Source organism: Notamacropus eugenii, chromosome 1 (assembly GCF_028372415.1).
Source record: "Notamacropus eugenii isolate mMacEug1 chromosome 1, mMacEug1.pri_v2, whole genome shotgun sequence".
NCBI classification, from domain to species: domain Eukaryota; kingdom Metazoa; phylum Chordata; class Mammalia; order Diprotodontia; family Macropodidae; genus Notamacropus; species Notamacropus eugenii.
Window position 1 is genome coordinate 386,206,620 of NC_092872.1, and position 24,510 is coordinate 386,231,129.

General features: G+C 40.4%; 1 protein-coding gene across 1 annotated transcript in view; it reads left to right on the forward strand.

Moving 5' to 3' along the window:
* ITK (IL2 inducible T cell kinase) overlaps window positions 1-22,656 on the forward strand; it is a 79,214-nt gene extending 56,558 nt beyond the window's left edge. Inside the window, exons 9-17 of the mRNA XM_072630841.1 lie at window positions 2,807-2,889; window positions 5,439-5,572; window positions 5,962-6,036; window positions 7,183-7,354; window positions 10,977-11,193; window positions 13,079-13,143; window positions 13,242-13,360; window positions 18,516-18,673; window positions 20,379-22,656. Of these exons, the coding sequence (XP_072486942.1) occupies window positions 2,807-2,889; window positions 5,439-5,572; window positions 5,962-6,036; window positions 7,183-7,354; window positions 10,977-11,193; window positions 13,079-13,143; window positions 13,242-13,360; window positions 18,516-18,673; window positions 20,379-20,450 (1,095 nt within the window). The 3' untranslated portion in view covers window positions 20,451-22,656. The remainder of the gene's footprint in view (window positions 1-2,806; window positions 2,890-5,438; window positions 5,573-5,961; window positions 6,037-7,182; window positions 7,355-10,976; window positions 11,194-13,078; window positions 13,144-13,241; window positions 13,361-18,515; window positions 18,674-20,378) is intronic.
* Window positions 22,657-24,510: the final 1,854 nt, after the last annotated feature.

Consider the following 24,510-nt stretch of genomic DNA (forward strand, 5'->3'; position numbering starts at 1 on the left):
CTAAGACAGTACCCAGTTTTTTTGACTGCCACATCACACCTTCATTTTGAATTTGTAATTCACTAAAAATCCCTGGATCACGTTTCATACAAATCATTGTCTGACCGTACCTTCTCCATCTTATATTTAAATTGGTCTCTGGAACCCAAATATAAAACTCTCCATTTTTACCATTAAATCTCATCCCCTTAGATTTTTCCCATAGCCCTGACCTCTGGTGGTGCTTTTTGGTCTCTTACTATAGCACCCATTCCACTAGAGAGCTGGTCTACCTCTCCCCAGTTTGTGACAGCTACACGTTGGATAAGCTTGCCCTCTGTGCCAGCATCTGATAAAATGTTGAACATCCCAAGAAGACTGTGGTCCCTCATATTTCTATAGTTCTTTTCTCACAAGATCTTGAGTGATAGTGCAACCATTGTGCCAATTTATAACATATAAGGGAAAAAAAAACCTTAGTCTCAGAGAGAAAAAGTAATTTTTCTGAGGCTATTCAATTAATAAGTAGCCTAGCCTGGATTCATTTCAGCTCAGCTGAAGTTCAAATCCAGCACTTTTTACTCTTAACTTTTGTTGTGTCATTGACCCTTTGAAGTCTCTCAGAATAATGTTTTTAAATGCATAAAGTAAAACAAATTGAATTGCAAAGGAAAGCAATTACATTTGTTGAAATAGTTATCAAAATAATTTTTTTTTAAAGTTCCCTGACTCCAAGTTAAGAAGACCTCCAACTTAAGCTCTACAACATGTTGTCTCTTAATCATTAGAACATTCCATTCAGAAATTTTGTAAAGTTCTGTGTTCACCTCTAAGTTTTCTTCAGTTGTCCAGGCAACTAGGTGGTAGAGTAGATAGAGGCTAGAGTTGGAATCAGGAAGACCTGAACTCTCTCAGACACTTACTGGCTGTGTGACCCTGGACTAGTCACTTTAACTTCTGTTTGCCTCAGTTTCCTTGTCTAAAAAACAAGGATAATAATAGCACCTACCTCCCAGAATAAGGATAAAGTAAATTAATATTTTTAAAGCACATTGCAAACCTTAAAGTGCTAAAATAATACTTATAATAATATATTGTAACAATTATAATATATGACATAATAGTATGTTATATAATTATGTTCATATGTTAGATAATCACATTTATATAATTTATAACATATCACAAGATTATCATAATAATATAATGCTGTAATAATATTATTATTATTGTCATTATTTTTATTGTCGTTATAAAGGATAGGGTTCAGGCAAAATTTGAAAGTAGGTAAACTTTGTCTTGTGCTTGGACACTGTTCTTGCTTCCTTCCCAACCTGGCTCCTGGAGTCCTTACTCTCTGCCTACTTTCTCCAGCATCAAAATCTGCTCCAGAAAAAGAACTTGTTATACCCATGTATCCAGAAGTATAAACAGATAATATAACTTCAGATACGATACCCCCTTCCAGGTGTAGTGCATCTGCCTGGGACCAGAAACCTTAAGAAATGAATATCTAATTGTAGAATTTCAGAAGTCGATGAACCCATGGAGACAATATTGAGGGAGTTACCTTTCTGGTAACCATAAGGGCAAAAATGTCCCAACCAATCTCACAACCCTCTTCCAACATGCAGGGCTTTGTGTCAGATTGTAGGAAAATGACTTGAAAGACAATCTATTTCTGGACATGTCACACAGGCAGCGTGATACAATATAAATAAACATTCATTTAAACCCCACCTCTTTGTCTTCCTAATGGCTTACAGTGTGAATTACAATTGAATTTAGAAAGACTTGGGCAAATTAACTCCTCTAAGCCTCAGTTTCTTTATCTGTAAAATGGGGATAAAAATACCAAATACCAAAAATACCAACTTCTCATAGTTGTTGTGAGGCACAAATGAGATGAAGTTTGGAAAATACTTTGTAAACTTTAAAGTGCAATATAAATAATATTAATTTATTATAAATTATATTAATACAAATTATTATATTTGAGTAAATCATTAAACTTCTCATAGCTTCAGTTTCACCATATGATTAGTATTTGTTAATGTTTACTATGTGCCAAACACTGTGAATTCAAACACAGATGGAAAAAGTGAAATAGTCCCTGCTCTCGAGGGATGCACACTTGACTTTGGGGAGACCACACATAAAAGGAGAAGATAGAAAGGTCTGGAAGCCCTAAGGGCACCAGAAAGGTGGATGGCAAAGGGTTCTTAGGTTCTAATAGTAAATCATATGACAGTGCCCAGAGTCTGATGATTGGTAGAGGAAGGGCAGAAAATAAGGCTTGGTGGTTCTCTAGCTCACTAGAAGGAATAGAATTGATGATTCCCATCTCATCCAAGCAGGGTCACCAATCAAACAGCCTGACTGAGCGCTGGGCATTGAGGAAGGGGAAGAGGTGATCACCCTGAGTGGAAGCAGATATTTCTTCCACTTAACAACCAAAACGGCTTCTGGGCAGTAAAGGATGAGGGGCAGGGGCAGGAGAAAGGCAAGGAGAGAGGGACTGGATTAGGAGATCTCTAAGGGTCCTTTCTAGCTTGCACTACCTACTTCACAGGGTTGTGATGTGAATCAAATGAGCTAAAGTATATAAAATGCTTTATGGACTTTAAAGCCCTGCATCAGGGTAAGCTACTATTATTCTGCCTTTGTAGAATGCCAGTGTGGAGCCACAGTTACCTGCTTCAAACTTTGTTCTAGTTCCTGTGAGAGTTAGGGCTTCTCCAGAGTGCCTGAAGGCAAGGCTGCACATGAAGCTAATTGGTTTCCATTGATTGATGGCTAATCTCCATTTCTTCTACAATTTTTACAGGGCAAAGAAGGAGCCTTCATGGTGAGGGACTCTAGGACGCCAGGAACATACACTCTTTCCGTTTTCACCAAGGCAATCTTGAGGTACTGTATGCAAAGCTATAGTTATGGATTCTTGCCCTTGATGGCCAGTTCAGAGGACAGTGTGCCTCTGGGGCAGATGTGCTGGAAGAAGGGCTGCTCCATTCCCCAGGGAATATAGTCTATGCACCTGCAGCAAAGCTTATACTCCTCACCCTCAACCCCTCCATGGGAGCAGGTGGTAGGCAGAGGAGAGGAGAGGAGGAAATGTCCAGTCATGCTGATGAGCTGGGTCCTCCAAAAGGTAGAAGCAGACTGCAAGACCAACGTGGGGAGGAAGACCACCCACACCTCCCCATGCAACTCCTTCCACCCTCCCTAGCCTATGGCAGCAGCCTGGAGGAAAAGCTCTAGTCCTGGAATAGTTCCATTCTGACAGTACATCAGGCTGTTTCAGATCAACACCTCAGCTAGAGACAAGCCTGAAATGTGTGATGACTGTAGGAGGGGTGAAAGGGAGGGAGAAAAGAAAACAAAGTTCATAGAAAGTATAATCTCTACTCCATGTCTTCTCCAATGTGGTCCCTGGTCTTCCCTAGCAATAAGTGAAAGGAACATTATTACCTGGGTCTCTCCTGCTTGAAGCATGGATTCTGACTAGGGTTGAAACTAAAGTCGAACTCAGGAAAAATATTGAAATAAGGGATATAAGAATTGAAAGTCTTCACCACTCTATTTTCTCATTCTCTTTAAAATTCTTCATCAACTTAGTTAAAAAAAAAAATGTGTTAAACTCTGCTGATGTTTCTCCTCTGAGATGATTCTAAGCAGATTGATTGCCTTCTGGAAATAGAAACCAAAGGAACTCAGATGGTGTGAAGAGGCCTGTGCTAGGCATTGAGGGAGATACAGGGGAAGGAAAGGGAATAAGTGTTTGTTCAGTATCTACAAAGAGTTGGCACTGTGCTCTAAATGCTTTACAAATTTCATTTCATTTAATCCTCACAACAACCCTGGGAGGTAGGTGTTATCATTATCACTGCCATTTTATAGGTGAGGAAACTGAGACAAGCAGGTTTAAGTGACTTGTTCAGTTAGTAAGTGTCTGATGCTAGATTTGAACTATAAAAGTACAAAATATGTTCCCTGATGTTGAGGACCTTTCAGTCTAGTTAGAAAGATAAGCAGCACACAGAATTGGAGAACATATGTTAAGCTATCTGGTGCTAACTAGTAGTATAAGAGGATTTCAGAGAAGGGCCATAGGATCATGGAGGTTGAGCTAGAAAAGACTTAAGCAATCCTCTCATCTGTCCTATTATTTTACAGAGGAGGAGGCAGAGGCTTAACGAGAGAGCTTCATGTGAGCTAAATAAGTCAGAAAAGACTTCTTGAGGAGGCGGGATTGGTGCTGTAAGGAGAGGACTGAGACACATAAATAGTGGAAGAAGGAGGGTTTTCCAGGCAAGAGAAACTGTGCCAGCATAAAGAAGGGAATAAACATGGCACGTACAGGGCAGGATGAGGAGATTGGCCTGGTTGGGGAAAGGGGCCAGCCTGTGTCATGGAGCTATGGATTTGGGTCCAGATCCAAGCTTGTATTTGTCCTTCCTTCTCAAAGAGGATTATGACATCAGGGAAATGGTGACATGACTTGCAATTGACTTTGATTTGAGTGAGGGAGGGCTATGCAAGGTCACCAGCCTCACTTCCTCCTCCAGAGCCATCTGGGTCCAGTGGCCAAATATTCATCAGGATGACTGGAGATGGTCCAGGATGCAATGTGGAACCCTAGCCCTTTTAGGCTAAAGTTTTTTCAGGTTCTCATTTTGAGTGAGGTAATGCCCATTCAGTGAATAGGTCTCTTTAAGAAATAAGTCAAGGGAACAGCCTCTTGATAATCAAAAAAAAAAAATCAAACTAGAAGGGGAAGACTCTCAGGATTCCTGGCCAGATCCAAGCTCTTGATGAAGGAATCACCTGAACCAAAACACACCAACAACTGCTCTGAAACTTGTCTTAGAGAGCTGCTTGAGGAATTGAGAAGTTTAATGATGTGTCTGGTGTCACATAGTCAGTGTATGTCAGAGATAAAGCAAGAATCCAGGTCTTTCTTTTTAGAGGTATCAAGTAGTACAGTGGATAATTCTGGGCCTGGAGTTGGGAAGATCTAAGTTGAAATTCTACCCAGACACTTCATAGCCGTGTGACCTTGTACAAAGTCACTTAACCTTTATCTCCTTCTGTTTTCTCAACTGTCAAAAAGGGATGATAATAGTACCTACCTCTCAGGGTTATTATGAGAATAAGATAAATTGATATTTATAAAGTACTTATGTGTCTGGCACATAGTAGGTGCTTAATAATAAATGACTATTTCATTTCTGACTCTGAGGTTGGCCCTCTAACCATCACTCCATATATACAATGCTGCCTCTGTGTGTTAGAATAGTGGTAGTTGGGATCACCCTTTGTTTTCTGCTACCTGAAGCTAAGGATTAATTTGTTCTCTGCAGCAGTTCAGTGAGAAAATCATTAGGATGTTGGGCTCACCTGTACTTAACAGATGTGTTCATTGTTCTTAGAAACACCATATGCTATTTTTTTTTAAGTGAGAACAATCCGTGTATCAAGCATTATCACATCAAAGAGACCAACGACCATCCCAAAAGATACTATGTGGCAGAAAAATTTGTGTTTGATTCCATCCCCAACCTGATCAAATATCACCAGCACAATGGAGGAGGTGAGTCTTGGAGGGCAGGCTCAGAGATGGATGGTTTACCTGGGGAATCCCAGCAAAAAGTGGGAAAAAATAATGGTTCTTCTGGGCTTGGTTACTTTATTAACAAGTCAGCAGATCTGAAGCCAAGAAAGTTGTCAGATCCTTGAGTCTGCTATGTGGCATCACTGAGGCCTGTTCTGATTTAAAAAGCCTTGCCCTTGATATAGAGATGACTAGTCACCAACTATCGGTACCTCCCAACCAGGGCCCATATGGATATTTACATGTATTTTTCTACTTGTTTTTCAAAATGAAAAGGAGTTTCCACCCCAAAAAACAGTCCTTAGATAGTTTTAATCTGAACCATCCTTGTGACAGAATGATCACCCTAGCCTCTCTTTTGTATGCAGGTCTTGTTACACGTTTACGGTACCCTGTTTGTTCCTGGAGAAAAAAGGCCCCTATCACAGCTGGGTTGAGATATGGTAAGTGGTTTGTGGTGAGATTCCATTTCTATTGCTGGGTTGAAACACCATCTTTCCATCCTGGAGGGAGATAATGCTAATTCCAGAATTCCCTATAACTCAAATTGGTTTTCAACTTAAAGGTTCAGGACAAGATTGGAATGCACTTGGAATGAGCATGGAATTTGCACATGTATGTAGGCATGTCTAAGGTATCTGAGTGGGTTATAGATACATGTATAAATGAACATATATGTAAGTAGCACAGGTCAGTGTTCTCTATTGGTTTGAATTAATAATGTATCTGTTCAACAGTTATCTAGTACTTAATATAGTCAGACAACAAGTATTTTTTGTATTTTTTAAATCTTTTATTTTTTCCAATTACATGTAAAAATATTTTTAACATTCTTTTAAAAATATGTTTTGCATGCCTGTATATGTATAACCCACATTAAACTGTTTGTCTTCTCAATGAGTGAGGAAGGGAGGGAAGGAGGGAGGGAGAGAGAGAATTTGGAACTCAAAGTTTTAAAAAAGAAATGTTAAAACTGTTTTTACATATAATTGGGGAAAAATAAAATTAAATAGATATTCTTTTTTTGCTTAATTTTGACTTCCAAATTCTCTCCCTTCCTTCTTTCCTTTCCCTATCCCTGAGAAGGCAAGCAATTTTATACAATCTAAATATGTGCAGTCATGCAAAACATATTACCAAATTAGCCATTCAACAAGTATTCATTAAGTACATACTATGTGATAAGTGCTTGGAATATAAATAACATGTAGAAAGAAAGGCAGTTCCAACCCTCAATGGATATGTCAAAAATGATTGTATTGAACATTATCCATTATGAAAAATGCTATTTCTGTACCCAAATAGAAACTATACCATATTGTTGGGGTCTTATTAGAATACTTTAAGTTACATTTTTTTTCTAAGTGCCTTGATTGATAACTTACCTTTATGTCCCTACTCCACATTTGTTTAAGGTTCCATAGTATGAGGAGAGAAAAGACTTAAGCCCTTTCCCATCTCTTGAGTTAGCAATAACAATGACCAAAAAGAGATGTATTGCTGCTGTCTCTTGACAGATGAGAAGTAAAAAAGAGATGTGAACTGATCATTGAAATCTCCTTCCTCTCTTCTTCCTCCACCTTCTACAGGCAAATGGGTGATCACACCCTCAGAACTCACTTTTGTGCAGGAGATTGGCAGTGGGCAGTTCGGCCTGGTACATCTCGGCTACTGGATGGGGAAAAACAGAGTTGCCATCAAAACCATTCAGGAAGGGGCCATGTCAGAAGAAGATTTCATAGAGGAGGCGGAAGTCATGATGTAAGTGACTGATGACCTACTGAAGTGACCTGCTTTGGGGTCTGTCCTTCAGTAGAGGGTGTCTTCTTCAGATGCTTTTCTAGTGACTAGAAAGGGTCATATGGGTTCCAAGTGGGGAACATATGTGTCCAAGGGACACATAGTCTAACCAATGGCACCAAGTTAGAAGATTGGAGCCTAGGTTTAAAAAAAAAAAAGATTTTTTAAACACAGGGTTCAAGATTTTGTTGGTTTGATTGTCAATTCTTTTTGCCTGTTTAATCAAGCTCTGTGATTTTGTTGGTAGGGGGCAGTATGGAAATTCACTTTCCAGTGCAGATCTCCTCTTTGACTTAGAGTCTTGGAAAGTTGATTGGGAGTACTGAGAGAGGGACTTGCCCATTTTCTCACACCTAGTGTGTATCAGAAGCTAGCCTTGGACCTGGGTCTTCCTGACCACCTAACTCCACTGGTGGGTGGAGAGAAAAATCAGTCTAACAGGTTGTTTTAGTGTCTTTTCAAAACAGCCAGTTAGATGGAGTGCTGTTATATAAACAAAGCCTCAAGTTTTCAGAGCATGAGATTGACCTTGAAAAGATACACAGGATATTCAATACTTACATACACATTTCAGTGGAGCTTTCCAGCTTCTTTGTTGGGGGAATTACATGTAACCTTCCAAAAGGATTCATACAACCTCAAAATTAAGAGGGATCTCAGAGTTCTTTTACTGCAAACCATGCCCAAGGCATAAATCCCTTCTCCAAGACAACATGGCAAGCAGACAGTTTCAGAAAGTTCTATGGAAGTTTATTTCAAATAATGATCACAGTTTGTAGAATTGAGAGGAACCATAGAGATCACCTTGTCCAACCCCCTCATTTTACAGATAGGGAAAGTGAGGCCCAGAACAGTGATTTACCTAAAGTCACCCAGGTGCTAAGTTGTAAAACCCAGAACCGTGATGGCTATCTTCTATTTGAACCTCCCCCAGTGATGGGAAACTCACTGCCTCCTATTCAATTTTGGGAAACAATGATTAGAAAGTTTTCCCTTATGTTGAGCCAAAGCCTGATTTCTTGTATCTTTTCCCATTCCTAACCATTCTCTAGTAACTCAAAACATATGGGTAGATGGGGAACCATTCCAAACATATAACTTAAAGTTGGACCAATTTGGGATGAGGGAGTTTCCTGAGGAAAGAAGGAAAGGGATGAGGGAGGACTTGGATTTGACCATGTAAGCAGGCAGCATCAGAGTTCCACCACTGAGGCAAGTTTAAGCAGAAGAAAGGCAATACTTCGGGGTCAAGCCAAAAACATCTAATCCCTTCCCTATATGACAAACCCTCAAATATTTGGAGACATTTATCACTCTTATATCTCCTACTCTAACCCCTACTGGGCAAGTCTTCATATGACATCATCTCTAGTACTCTGCTGGCTACTCTACTGTGTACACTATTCAGGTTTTCAGTATTCTTTCTAAAATGTGGCATCTAATATTGAATATAACATTCCCATTCTCTAGTACAGTGGAAATTATCAGCCACTTTTGACCCACCCACTGCCTTATTCTGGATCCTAGACTTTTAATTAATTCAGTTTAAAGTAATACATGGTATAGTGGATAGAGGACCACCCTTGGAGTCAGGAAGTTGTTCATTTTTAGGTCACGTCCAACTCTTCTTGACCTCATTTAGGGTTTTCTTGGCAAACAAACTGAAGTGGTTTGCCATTCCTTTTCCAGCTCATTTTACAGATGAGAAAACTGAGACAGACAGGGTTAAGTGACTTACCCAGGATCACACAGTAAGTATCTGAGGCTAGATTTGAACTCAGGAAGATGAGTCTTCCTGTGTGCAGGCCCAGCACTCTATCCACTGTGGTACCTACTTGATGTAGTCAAGAAGACCTGGATTTAAGTCTTGTTTCTTACTCATATGAGCTGCATGGTCCTGGGTGGGTTCACTTATACCCTCAGTACTTCAAGCAACCTTCCAAGATATTAAGTTATAGATTATTTACTGATCTGCATGGCGAAGGGAGTTTCCACATGAAGAGACTCCTATATTGATGAATCATAGATCAAGACATCCTCTCCCCTTCCTCAAAATTACCCACCCAAAAGAAGAAGCATACAGTCATACACCTTGGGATTTGTCAAAAGTCATGCTGTTTTTCTTAGTATGGGGCAGGACTCACACACACACACAAATGGAAGAATAAGAAAGAGAGATGCATGAGGAAAAGGAGAAAGGGAGAAGAAGAACAGGGAAAATCATCTCACACAGAATAGGTGCACAAGGAAGCGCTTTTAAAGTGGAGGGGACAATGGGGAGGGGGGAAATGCTTAAATCTCACTAGTACCTGATGTAGTTCAAAGACGGGAGAATACATATATATATAAACTCAGTTGGGTACAGAAATCTATCTTACCAAAAAGGGAAATAGGAGGGGAATAAGATAAAAGAAAGGAGGGTATTGATAAGAGTGGGTGGGTTAAGGGAGGCAGTGGTAATCATAACTGTGAATGTGAATGGGATGAAATCACCCATAAAACAGAAGCGAATAGCAGAATGGATTAGAAAACAGAATCCAACAATATGTTATTTACAAGAAACAGACTTGAAATAGAAAGACACATACACAGAATTAAAGTAGGGGTTGGAGCAGAATCTATTATGCTTCAGCTGAAGCAAGGGTAACAATCATGATCTCACACAAAGCAAATGCAAAATAGGTCTAATTAAAAGAGACAATCATCCTGCTAAAAGATGCCATAGAGAACAAAGTGATATCAATACTGAGCATGCAGGTACCAAATTGCATAGCATCCAAATTCTTAAAGAAAAAGTTTAATGAGTTACAGAAGGAAATAGACAGTAAAACAATGCTAGTGAGTTACCTTAACTTTCCCTTCTCAGAACTAGATAAATCTAACCATAAAATAAATAAGAAAGAAGTTAAGGAGATGAATAGAATTTTAGAAAAGTTAAATATAATAGACCTCTGGAAAAAAACTGAATGGGAGAAAAAGGAGTATACCTTTTTCTCAGCTGTACATGGCACCTTTGGGCAGGTAGGTGGTGCAGTGGATAGAGCACCAGTGCAGGAGTCAGGAAGACCTGAGTTCAAATCTCACCTCAGACACTTGACACTCACTAGCTGTGTGACCTTGGGCAAGCCACTTAACCCAATTGCCTCATCCTGGGTCATCTCCAGTCATCCTGATGAATATCTGGTCACTGGATTCAGATGGCTCTGGAGGAGAAGTGAGGCTAGTGACCTCCACAGCCCTCCCTCACTCAAAAACAAAGTCAAGTGCACATCACATCATCATTTCCTCTGATGGCATGGTCTTCTTCAGCAACAAAGGATGAATGAACACACAAGGCACCTTTGCAAAAATTGACTATATATTAATCTCACAAACAAAAAAGCAAAAATATTCAATACATCCTTTTTAGGATAATGCAATAAAATTTGCATAAGGCAATTAAAAATTACATTCAATAAAGGGCTTTGGAAACATAGGTTAAAAATGAATTAGAAAGTAAACAATCTAATCCTAAAGAATGAGTAGATCAAAGAACATTGTCTAATCAATTCCTTCTGCCTCATTGCTTTTCTTCTTCTCCCAGGAAACTCTCTCATCCTAAACTGGTCCAGCTCTATGGAGTCTGTTTGGAGCAGGCCCCTATTTGCCTGGTGTTTGAGTTCATGGAGCATGGCTGCCTGTCTGATTACCTCCGGAACCAACGGGGACTCTTTTCTGCTGAGAGTCTCCTGGGCATGTGCCAGGATGTGTGTGAGGGGATGGCTTACTTGGAGGAAGCTTGTGTCATTCACAGAGATCTGGTAAGTTATTACTGAAGCCAACCTGCCAACCCAAAGATGGAAATTAATTCCTCTGGCATTCAGCCCTGATCAAAGTGGCATATATTTCAGGAAAAAGCAGCCAAGTGGTCTCACAGTTAGGCACCTGTTTAAGTAGATGGCATTTGTATAGGACTTGAAGGCTTGCAAAAATGCTTTATCAACATCCTCTCATCCGATCCTCACAACAACCTTAAGAGGTAGCTGATATTTTTATCTCCATTTTACAGGTAGGGAAATTGAAACATAGGGGCAAAGTGACTTGCCAGGGTCACATGGCTAGGAAATGTTTGAGACAGGATTTGAACTAAGGTCTTCCTGGCTCTCTAACCACTGTCCCCATTCCCTAACTACCTATCATAGATAAAAGGCAATAGGATAGCTGAGGCTGGAGTGCAAGTCTTCTTCTCTTCTGAATAATGGGGAAGGAAAGTCTCTTCCCCTCTCCTCCTTTTCTGAAAATGAGGGAATTGAATTACATATTTTTAAATAATTTTTGGGGGGAGATAATCGGGGTTAAGTTACTTGCCCAGGGTCACAAAGATAGTAGGTATCTGAGGTTGAATTTGAACTGAGGTCTTCCTGATTCCAGGGCCAGTGCTCTATCCACTGTGTCACCTAGCTCCCCCTACATATATGATCTTAATAATGCCTTTTAGCTCTAAGGTTCTGTACCCATTGATAAGAGAATAAAGTTCACTCACCTAATTAGTGGCAGAGCAGCCAGGACTTGAACCCAGGGCTTTCTGATTCTGAGTTCACTTTTGCATCCCATTGTCTCCTTTGGTTGAGAAACTTTTCAGTTTAACCATTCAACAAATGAGAGGCAACTCTCAAGAAATAAAAGAGAGAAAGCCAACTTTGACGTTAAAAAGACCTGGGTTCAAGTCTTGCTTCTGACACAGATCAGCTGTATGACCTTGAGTATGTAATTTGATTACTCAACATCCCTCCCCCCTCCCCAACTGCTCCCCAAGACTATAAATTGTAGAGGAGCTGCCAATCTTCGTTGTCAAAGGAAGAGTCCCTACTTCTCCCCTACCCCTACCCCCACCAAACAAATAAACCATTTATTGAGCCACTTCTATGGACTGGAACTCTCCTCGTTTCTGGTAATTTTGGCAAGAGGAGATGATGTAAAGACAAATGAGTTACAGACTCTGGTCTCTGGATACTTAGAATCTAGTTGGGAAGATGAAGGGTACACAAAAAGGGGGCAGGTAGGTGGCATATTGGATAGAGTACCTGACCTAGAATCAGGAAGACCTGAGCACAAATCTGACCTCAGAAATGGACTGTGTGAACCCTGGGCTAGTTAATTAACCTTTGCTGGCCTCGGTTTCCTCTATTGTAAAATAGGAATAATAACGGAACCTCCCTCCCGGGGTTGTTGTGAGGATCAAATGAAATATCTGTAAAGCACCTAGTAAGTGCCACATGAATGTTAGCTATTATTGTGACTATTGATTACAATACAAATGCAAAGGCAGTCAGTATGTAAAAGGAGTAGTACAAGTGCTCCAAGAGATCTAAGGAAGGAGAGATGATTTGTCTGGTCCCTGATGCTATACTTTCCTCTTGCACCAGACTGCATCAGTCAGAGCTCATCGCTGGTAATGAGATCGCTGCAGATTTCTCATAATGGGGATCCTGGCATAAGTGACTGGAGTAAACCAGTGCAGCCTGATAGCTGGATACCTTCTAACTAACTTGCAGCGGGGGTGTTATGAGGCTTAATTAATGTTTGTAAAGCTCCCTTGATGTCCTTGCACAACAAATAACTCAGGCAAAATACTATGATTATAAGAGACTCTTTAATTACTGATTACTTGCCAACCGTTTCCCTTTTCTTCTGCCTCGACTCCAGGCTGCCCGGAACTGTTTGGTGGGAGAAAACCAGGTCATCAAAGTGTCAGACTTTGGCATGACAAGGTAACCAACCAGCCAGATGCGATGCTGGCCTTGCTTCAGTGGGAACGGTTTCCTCTGAAGATGATCTCCGAGCTCCATCCTCTGCCCTTGTTTTCCAGGTTTGTCCTTGACGACCAGTATACAAGCTCCACCGGTACCAAGTTCCCTGTGAAGTGGGCCTCACCAGAGGTTTTCTCTTTCAGTCGTTATAGTAGCAAATCTGATGTGTGGTCATTTGGTAAGTTCCTATCCAGCCTCCCCATTGACCTCCTGTGTGACCTTGGGCAAGTTGTGTCTCTGTGGGCCTCAGTTTCCTTATCCGTAAAAAAAAAAAAAATCATCCTAATAGGTTGAAACAGGTTACCTCTAAAGTTCTCTGAAATGCTGCATTTCTTATTTATATTCTTTTAAATGCTTATGAATAATAGATGAGGAACTATTTTTAGATGAACCCTTTTTAGGGAAGTTTTCTTGACAGTTTAACGCAGTAATACATTACTGTTTATTGACTAAACACTAACTATGTGCCTAGCACTAGGTACCTCCTGTGGGGGATATGATGAAAATAGAAGATAATCCCTTAGTGATTTCCTTTATAACTTGCTCTAGATAAAAAACATCATCACCAATATAATAGACCCTCAGAATTGGAAGGAACCTCAGCGGTCTAGATGTAGCCCAATATCTGCCTGAACAAGAATCTCCTCTAATATATTTGTGATAGCAGCATGGTGTAATGGATAGAGCAATGGACTTAGAGTCCAGGAGGTTTGGGTTCAAATCCCACCCTAGATAGTTACTAGCTGTCAGGCCCTACCTTCCTCACTTGTAAAATGGATTTCAAGATATCTTCCAGTTCTAAACCTATAATCGCATGATCAGCAGTTGACTACCCTTTCCTTAAAGATCTGCAGAGAAAGGAAATGCAACACCTCTCATGACAGCCAGTTCTAATTTGGGAGCTGACCTGGTGATAGGTGGTTCAATGTATAGAGAGCTGAACTTGGAGTCTGGAAGATCTGGGTTCAATGGCTTCAGGCATTTACCAGGCGTGGGCAGGTCTCTGTCATCTCTAGTGTTTGTTATCTCTGTGGGTAAAAGCACCTATGAAGATATTCATTGTTCCTTGAAGTCAAGAGAGGGGCTGTGTCTCCTACTTACCTCATATTTCCCATAATAACCTCAATTTCTTTATCTATAAAGTGGGCTCATACCATCCAACTCTCACCTGCGACTCCAAGAAGCTATAGCATGCGCAGCGACTATATCACAGTAAAACCATCTTGGCAGAGAGGCTAAACCAGGGTAAGGCTAACCAACAGGCCTCAAAAGCATCAATGAGTTAGGGGGATGTCTGCCCCAAGCACATGAAGATTTCCCCCAGTGAAATGGGAGGATGAGAACAATTTATTCCAAGAAGCAGGTGCTGTGGAGTACTTAGAGCTTGGTCAGATGTTAAAGATGCCAAGGTCATCCACTGCATCCCGAGCTGTCATCAGTCAGCTTCATTTTTGTCCTGCCTCTGGACAGGAAGAGAGAGTGAGGCTGGTGACTTGACACAGTTCTGCCTCACTTCAATCCACTTCACAAGCAAGTTGAGATATCACCCTGTGAGGTCATTGGTCCTCTTGGAAAATGAAGGATGAACAAAGTGAGGGATAATGTTAGCACCTACTTTATAGGTTTGATATGAGGATCAAATGAATTAATGTAGTAAAGCAAACAATAGGAACATTACCTTTGTGGTTATGAACATTCCCAAATTTAGCTACATTGATCCTCAGATGGTGAATATACAGTCTGGCACCAGGTCTATAATCAAAACCTTTGCAGGTTGGAAGAATTATGCCCCTCTAGCACTACCTTTGAGAACACAGTCAGGTCACAGGGACATATCAGATTGGGATTCAGTGGAGGGACTCCTCCTAAAAGAACAAGAATATAACTGTTTCAAGAGATGACATATATTACAGAGAATAATAAAAAAATTAAGTGTTCATTTACATGGTATAGGCAGTGTCGCTGACTTGCATATAAGAGAGAAGTCAGTGTAGTAGAAACCCTTGTCTTCTCATTTTGGAGTGCCAAGTTGGTTCTCTGTGTCTTCAGATGATGATGGTAGGGACTACTGCTGCTTTGGGTTCTCCCTCAAAGAAGCATCCAAGTACTCTGGTGACCCATCTGTTCTAGTCATTGGTTTATCATACAGCCAACCCAGGTTTCATGGAATTGAGACACAGGGTGTCTCTAGAGAACCTGCTTGTCTGTTCAGTTTCTTAGACAGGTGAAGAGAAGGTGGTCACAAGGGCTCTCAGTGCCTCCCAAATGAATGGTCTCTACTCCAGACTCTAACCCTCTTAAATCCATCCTACATTCCCCTATCAGATTAATCTTCTTAAAGCCCCGCTGTGCGTATGTCACCACTCAGGTCAAAAACTTTTAGCACCTCCCCACTGCCTCCAGAACAACACCCCTAGCCTTGAAGTCAAGGTCCACCAATATGGTTCCAACTTTCCACTCCATTGTTTTCTCCTAATCATGTTTTATACAACACCTGCACTGTAGTCATAACTTTCTATTGAATGGTCCTTGAATCTTTCCTGTTTCCAGGTCTTTACTCAAAATACTGCCTTTGCTTGAAGTACCTCCTTCCTCCACCCTTTTCTCTTTGTGTCTAAGTTTTAGCCTTGAGTCCAGCTCAAGTCATGGCATCTCACTTTTGGTGCTAGATGTTCACTTTGCCTTCTGACCTCTGTAATACCTATTGTCTATACCATAAACAGTCCAAGGGATCATGGACTGTAGTTTGCCAATCCCTGGTCTCTACCATTCACATACTACTTAGAATCAGATTTAGAGCTGGAATTAGTCTTTAAACATTATCTAGTCCAACCAATTTAAGGATGGGCTAACTGAGGACCAGAGTCGTATAGGGAGTAAGTGACAGAATTAGGATTTTAAGGTAGATTCTCTGACTTCTACATCCTTTGATTACAAATCTAGCATTCTTTCCTCAGCTGTCTCTACCTTGTTACCTTATATTATTAATATAACAGGTAAATACATTCTGTCCAGTTTTCATAGTGCGCACAGGTTGAATTAAGGAAAGTTTATGTACATCATAAATTTGAAGTGGAAACCACAGCATTTCAAGCTTATTATGGATATTAAATGTACAAATTGTATCTATTTTTCACTTTACTGAAAGACATTATGGTGTTGTGGATTGATTGTGTGACTTGGAGACAGGAAGCTCTGAATTCAGGTCACAAGTCTTAGTTGTTACTATCTGTGTGACCTTGACAAGTCACCTTTTTGAGCCATCCAATACCTTTTTATATAAAATGGGAATAATAATCTTAAGTGGTTTCCTCACTGGGTACTTATTTATTGTAAGATTTAGTGGCAGCTAGGTGGTGCAGTGGATAGAGCACCAGTGCAGGAGTCAGGAAGACCTGAGTTCAAATCTCACCTCAGACACTTGATACTCACTAGCTGTGTGACCTTGGGCAAGCCACTTAACCCCAGTGGCCTCATCCTGGGTCATCTCCAGTCATCCTGATGAATATCTGATCACTGGATTCAGATGGCTCTAGAGGAGAAGTGAGGCTGGTGATCTGCCCAGCCCTCCCTCACTCAAAAAAACAAAGTCAAGTACAAGTCATGTCATCATTTCTCTGATGGCATGGTCTTCTTCAGCAACAGAGGACAAACACACACGTACATATATGCACACACTTATATGTGTACATATATATATATAAAATATCTGCATATACATATACATATATGTATGTCTCTTGTATTCCCAACTCCATGTAACAGTCTGTAATGCAAGAGTAAGATCATGTTTTCTTTTGATCTCCAATAATAGGTAGTCAATAAATACGTCAGTGATGAGGCCATCTATTTGCAGGATATTTACTCTTTTATTATATCGAAAAGACAGCATTAGGATAGTTTCACCCAGTCTAGATAACCTTAGAGGGTCAGGGTCATGTCTAAGACCAAATGTCTGCAATTTGCAGAAGGTTTGAAGAAAAAGTCAGACAATAGAAGGGACAACAAGAAAACAATCAGAGGCATTAGGATTCTCCATTTGGAGCTGGAAGAGACTTTATAAGGTGATTAAGTCCAATTCCCCCCATTTTGCAGATGAGAAAACAGAGGTTCAGAGAGGCTAATTGACTTCTCCAAGGTTAAGGAGGAATTAAGTGGCAAAGCTGGGATTTGAACTCAGTCCCTGTGACTCCTAATTCAGCATCCTTTCTACACACTGCATAGGCCTAAGAGACATAATGATGCAATTAAAAAAAAAATACTCTACTTACTCTGGTCCAAACATCCTAGTTTGAATCTCAGTTCTGTCTCATATTTACCATAGAGTCATGGTCAAGTCCCTTCCCCTCTCCAAGCCTCAGTTTCTGTATCTGTAAAATAAGTGAAAAACAAAAAAATAAATAATCCTTATAATATCTCCTTAACAAAGCTAGTATCACCTGAACTGCAAATACTCCACAATGTGCGCTCATAGCATTATTCTAAGGGAAGAAAGGTTAAGTGAACTGGGGAGGAGGGGGGGAGGGGGGGAGGGGGAGCAGGGACCAAAACTCCTGCTAACTCCAAATACTTTTCTTCCAATCAATGAAACATCATCAAACATTACTGCATTAAAAAAAGGTTGATTGATGCTTTTTGCCTTTACATCACATTTATTTCTGAATATACTGCTCCCTTCTGAATCCCTATTCATCGAGTTTCTCCTAGTAACAAATATTTTTAATGTGGTTTAGTCAAGCTGACTAATACATCAGCTAGGTCTGATAGCATCTGTAACATTCCACACCCCACAGTCCTCCATTTCTTCAATGAAAAGATAAAGATTTTTTTTTCTCACCTCCAAACATGCTCTATTTACGTGAATTGAAAAAAATGGGCTTAGATCCTAGCAGGAGCTGCTGTGGTTAGACATGAAGAACATCGTGAGAGACGATAAGTCCTGGGTCTTTGTTAAAGGCCAGGACTAATCAATACAAACTGGCAGAAGCCTGGATTATGTGATTTTTATGTTTTTTTGGTACGTATTATTGGTGTTTTGTTTTGGAGACAGTCTCCTTATGTCTCATAGACTGTAAATGGGCCCAATCAACTGCAACATTGATTGACCTGGAATCTTTGTCTTAATCCACTTCTCCTTAGATAGCTCTTTGCTCCTGAGGACCCACCATGAAGGTGCTATACTTAGTACAGACACTTGATCAGCTTTATCCTCACTACTGCTCAGAACCCTCAGTCTGAAGCTACCCACCAGCCTCAATCTTTCCAGTAGTAAGGATTATAAGCATCTGCTTGGTTGTTATTGTTAATCTCAACATTCTTGTCCTTTTCTGCAGGAGTTTTAATGTGGGAAGTCTTCAGTGAGGGCAAAATCCCTTATGAAAACAGTAGCAACACCAAGGTGGTGGAAGATATCAGCACTGGATACCGACTGTATAAACCTAGACTATGCTCCCCTCTCATCTACCAGATCATGAATGATTGCTGGAAAGAGGTCAGTATGTGAAGGTCCTCCATTATCAAGTTCTTTTCATGTTGTGGTTCCTTCCTAGAAAAAATACCTTCAGCTGAAGGAATGAAATAACAGAGATGACTGGGTGACACTAAATTTGAGCAGGATTGGGAGTGGGGTGGTAGTTCAGAGCATGGAAAAGGAATAGTAGATGATCAGTCAATTGACTGGGCATCTGTCATTGGCATACCAACTGAAATAAATTCAGAGCAGCTCATTAGTAGACTGACTTTAGGATCTTGAATGTTTTTGATCATATAAATTTGTAGAGACCCTAAGCACTAAGTAGTTGTGATCTGCCATAGTGGAGGAGGCCCCATCTTGATAAAATTACAAATCCTCGAAAATCTGAAATATCTATCACACATGTATGTATATATCAATCAAACATTTATGAAATATCTACTATATGCCAGCCTCTGTGCTAGGTGCTAATGATACTAACACATATAAAGAGTGAAACAATCTCTATTCTCAAGGAATTTACATTCTAATAGAGGAGACAACATGGACATATATAAGTAAATTAAATACAAAGTAATGAAATACAAGATAGTTTGAAAATGAATGACGTGTGCTCTCTCTCTCTCTCTCTCTCTCTCGCTCTCTCTCTCTCTCGCTCTCTCTCTCTCTCTCTCTCTCTCCCTCTCCCCCTGCCTCCCTCCATTACCCTGACTGCATCTTGGTTAATGAACTTTCTGATTAACTTGAATTTCCTTTTTTGCTTTAGCTCTAACTTTTGTAAATCTTTCTAAAAGATCTGAGTTTACTTTCCTGCCATAGTACTATGAAATAGATGCAATATATTTAAACCTTTTTTTCTGACTGAAAATCATTCAGAATCTGTTCATTATTACTTCGAATACTGAGGATTATTGTAGGCACTAAGGATGCAGACAAAGAATTTCTAACTTATTCAGCTAAATACCTATTGACCCCAAGAATTTGCCGTTGTTTTAAAAGTAAATCTCTAGTGCCAGTTTTTTCCTTTAATTCAATTCAGTTCAATTCAATAAACATTTATTAAACACCTACTCTGTGCCAGGCATAACACCAAGTAGTACTGATACAAAAAAAAAAAAAAAAGAGCTTACAATCTAACAAAGGAAGACATTACACATAAGGAGGCAGGAAGTGGAAGAGAGGTGGACAGGGTCACCAGGAGCATCTTATTCCATGGATTTGAAACCAGGAAAAACCGCAACGTAAAATGCAGTGAGCTGGAATCCAATTTTTGCCCTCTGTAAAGGAAGACATTGAGAGGAGTTTGGTATTCCACCCTCCAGCGCCCCCAGCAGAGGGGAGAGCAGACTGAAGGAGGTGATATCCAAGGCTTGAGGTAGCAGCATGGTGATAGGATTAGAAATGATGAGTTTATCATAGGAGGAACATCTTCTTCTGTGGAGTTGAAACCAAACAGCAACAGATTATGCTGGAATGTGGAAAAAGCAGAGGGAACAGTAAGGAAGAGACTCCAATTAATTAAAAGTTCAAAAAAGTTAAATTATGACTGAGGGGCTTTTACTTAATGTATGTACATACACACACATTGTTTGTTTTGTAATAGTTGAGAGCACGCTGGCAAATTGTGACTTGGACTGATACAGGATGGGAAACGCTGCCTTAGGGCTATCATATTTGTCTTCTAGGAAGATTCACACTACTCTGCTTTCCTCCCTCTCTCTAGAAACCAGAAGACAGACCATCTTTTGCTAGCCTGCTGTGTCAGCTGGCTGAAATTGCTGAATCTGCACTTTAAGCTAGGGTCTCTGGGAACTGCTGAATCCAAGCTCTAATCTGGGGTCTCTGTGGCTCCCTAGACAGCAATTGTCTAAGGGAATTCCTACTTCTGCATAGCATTAAGGACAGCCTCCATCCCAATCCTTTCTAAAGGCCATGAGAGCTGAGTGAGCCAGGCCCAAGGGCTGCTAGGAAAGCAGTGATTTGAGAGCTGCCTGGAGAATAGAGGAAGCCAGATCGGAATCCAGAAAAGTTGGCAAGGGGCACTACTATCCTGAAGCCCACCACTCAACTAACCTCATGCACGGAGGATAAGACTCAATCCTGAAGCTTTCTGTGGCATATTTCTTGAGTATGAAACTGAGAAGTTAAGGGAAGGAAGCCGTACTCTAACCTCATGGACTAAACGAACCTTTCATTAGACTCAATAGCTCCAAAACCCAGAATTTTCAAAGGTTTCCAGGCCCACATGCTTTGCAACAGGCCAAGCATGAACTCTCCTACCCGCCCCCACGAGGAAACAGGGAGCTGTATCAGCTGTGCCAGGTAGATTGACCCAACCACTGTGAACCACAGCTTCCTGCCCATATGCAGAGGAGATTGAAATGACTCCATGGCGCTGATGGGCTCAACAGCAGCTGATTGAAGTTGCAGCTAGCAACACTGGCACCTGTCTGCTCAGAGGAGAAGATATAGAGCTGCTGCCTCTCTAACTGAGCAAGAAAAAAACTGTACATTGAAAAATGGGTCACCAACACCTCTAATGGAGCTTTTTGCGTTGCTCAGTTCTTAACACCAGGGAAAACCAAATCGTTGTGTGAATCTTGTATTTCTGGAGGGCTGGGAGGTGAGGGGGTTTAAAGGTTTAAAGTTAGGGTTAAATTCCAAGGGTTCCCAAGTCTCAAGAAGGAACAAGGCGTCAGTGCGTTCTCCCTCAAATACAGGTGGATAGAAACTGTTAGGTGGGTGAGAAATTCCTCAGTCTGTTACCTAGGTAGGAGGCTAAGAGCCAGAGAGAACAAAAGTCAGTGGAGTTTTTGAAATCCTGAAATCACTCCCAGGTTGATTACCCTGGGGGCCGATCCTGTCTCCGAACTAGGATGAAATCTCCATTCCTCTACTCTATATCATTTACTTCCTAACATGGTCTTACTCCCTTCAATTTAGTTCAACATGTGAACAAGGAAGGAAGAAAATAACATCTACGATGCTCAGTCCTCTAGCTGCCTAAACTCACATTTATGAAGCACCAAGAGATACAAGGACTACAAAGACAATATTTGCCAACAATCTTTATGTTGTTCAGCTTTTTAGAAATGATCAGACTCTGATCATTTGGAAAATAATGTTTGATAGGTTAATGACCTGACCCCCTAAAATTGCATGGTGAGCAGCATTATTATAAGAATCCATTTATTGTATAAGCTATGACCTTGTTCTTTCTAATTCTGTAGTGAAGGAGAAAAATATAAAATTCTAGATTTTCATGTTATTGGCTTTTTATTGGTAGTGGTTGGTTTATTTTTAGGCAGATTTTGATGAAAAGCCTCTGCAGTCTTTTTGGACACCTTATAGCCTGATACAATACAGGTTCAAATTTCTGTCTTATTTAGATAAAGTTATTTGAGAAATGACTGAACTGTGTTATAGTATGCTCTTTGTAAGCTATGGAGTAAGTTGCTAATTTGTGATTCAGATGCCTTAATAGCTATAAGGGGAGCAGATGATTTCCCTCACCCAACCAAAATGGCTTCTATGGTTGTGGCTTGTTTTGTTTGATTGGCGGGGCTGAGAGTCAGACTACTCTTTTGAAGACTCCAAGACCTCCAAGAATAGAAGCATCCAGACTGGTTGATTCCAGTGGTTTTACTGTTTTCTGTAATATCCTCTATGTTATATTGTTTCCTTGCTTGCTTTTTCAAGCAGATTTATTGTGAGTTTGACAGGACACATGCATACATTTCATTCTTCCGCTATCCAGTGCTTCAAATCCATTTTTTTCTGGTTAGCTCTTTTCTCTGAAAATGGTGTCTAGAGTCTTAGTAAGGGAAGCTCCCTATGGATCAGTTTTCAATTCTAGTTGTATTTTGCATTTATCTGCAATCTTTCTTTGAGAATGTGTATTTATATTTGAATGTGTTATAGTATTTATAAGAAGACAGTTGTATCTAGTGATGGGGGGAGGTAATGTACAATAAATGTTATACTTTTTCTTATTGCACAAAGCATGAAGTCAGTTGTGTTCATTAAACACAAGTTTTCCCACTGCAGCTATGCTGTATAGAACTTATGGTGAGATTTCAGTTCAAATATCAAACATAACAGATTAGCCTGAACTTGCACGCCTATTAAAAAAAAAGCCTCTCACCTGGATTCCACTTAAAGAGATAAATAAAAACCTAAAGTTTTCTTAGGCTCAAAATTGACTAATTAACTGGATCCAAAGATCAGAAAATCCAACAAAAATATCAGCAAAACCAATGAAGAGAGGGGTCTCCAAAGGAACATCTGAGACCTTTGTCCTTATCCCTATACTGCTTAATATTTTTAAGAGAGGTGAAGATGAAAGGATAGATGCCCCACCCCAATCAAACTGGAAGACATAAACCTTTAAGGGATAGATAACATGTTGGATGCCAGAACTGAGATAAAGAGGGGTTCTTGACAGACTGAAATAAAGGACTGAACCTAATAAAACAAGATTTAATAAGGCCAGGTGTAAAGTCCTATACTTGGGTTAAAAAAATCATTTCCAAGAATATGGAATATGAAAGACGCATCTAGAAAAAGTGTGAAGAAGGTGTGGTGGCTTCTGTGGGCATGGAAGCCCAGTAGCAGTGTGGTATAGCAATCCACCAAATTCCAATTTGGTGGAGAATTTTAGGCCACATTAGTGAGAAGGATAGTATCCAGAAGAAGAGACAGTGGTTGTCCTGCTATCTTCTTCCTTAGTTAGATCACATCTAGAGTAGAGTGCCCAGTTCTGGGTTCTACATTTAGGAGGTACAAATGACAATCTGCAGCCTATGCAGAGAAGGATGCTCATGGATGCTGAGGGAACCTGAAGTCCTGTTGTAATTGGGGATATTTAGACTGCAGAAGATAAGATTTAAGGGGAAGTGACCATCACCTTCAATATTTTTGAAAGAAGATGTTCAAGAGACCTTAAACTGGTTGGCTTAATTTAATGGGGAAAAATTAAGGTCAATGTATACCAGTTAAACTACATTAATTTCCAAACTACATTGTATCTCCAATATAATGAAAAAATTCTTAACAATTAGAAGAGAATGGATTGCCTCAGGGAGAGTGTGTTCTCCTTCACTGGAAGACTGTAAGTAAAGGCCTGGTGTCCACTTGTGGAGAAATCATAGGATTCTTGCTGTGGGTACAGGTTGGATGAGATACTCTGAAGTACCTTCCAGCTCAGGGATTCACCTTCTTTCAGAATCTCTAGTTTTATTCAATCCTAAGCTCAGGCATCCTTACTGAGGGCTTTCCTGGCCGTCACCTCCCTCCTCCCTCATCTACTAGTGCCATCCCCAAATCAACCTGAATCTCTTTTGCAGTGGTCACACCCTAGTAAAACCATCTCTGCAGTATGGCTAAATCAGGTTGAGGGTAACCAACAGGCCTCAAAATCTTTGGTTAGCTAGGGGAATGACTACCCCAAGCATGTGAAGACTTCCTCTTGGGTGGAATGGGCAAATGAGAACAATTTATTCCAATGGCCATGAAGACAGCTGATGCAGGCACTGTCGAGCCCTAGAGCTTGGCCAGACCTTGAAGATGAAAAGGTCATCTGCTGCATCCTGGTCAAGACATTTTGTCTTTCCACTGGACTCTGATGACTCTGGGAGAGCTGATGACTTTTTACAACTCTGCCTCACTTGAATCCAATTCATGTGCAAGTCAAGACATCACCCTGCACTGTCATTGGTCCTCCTAAAACAAAAGATGAACAATGACAACCACGATTCTATAGAGATTTTAAACATATGTATATATGTACATGTTGTCTCCTCCAGCTAGACTATAAACTCCTTAAGTATAGGGACTCTTTTTACCTGCGTTTTCAT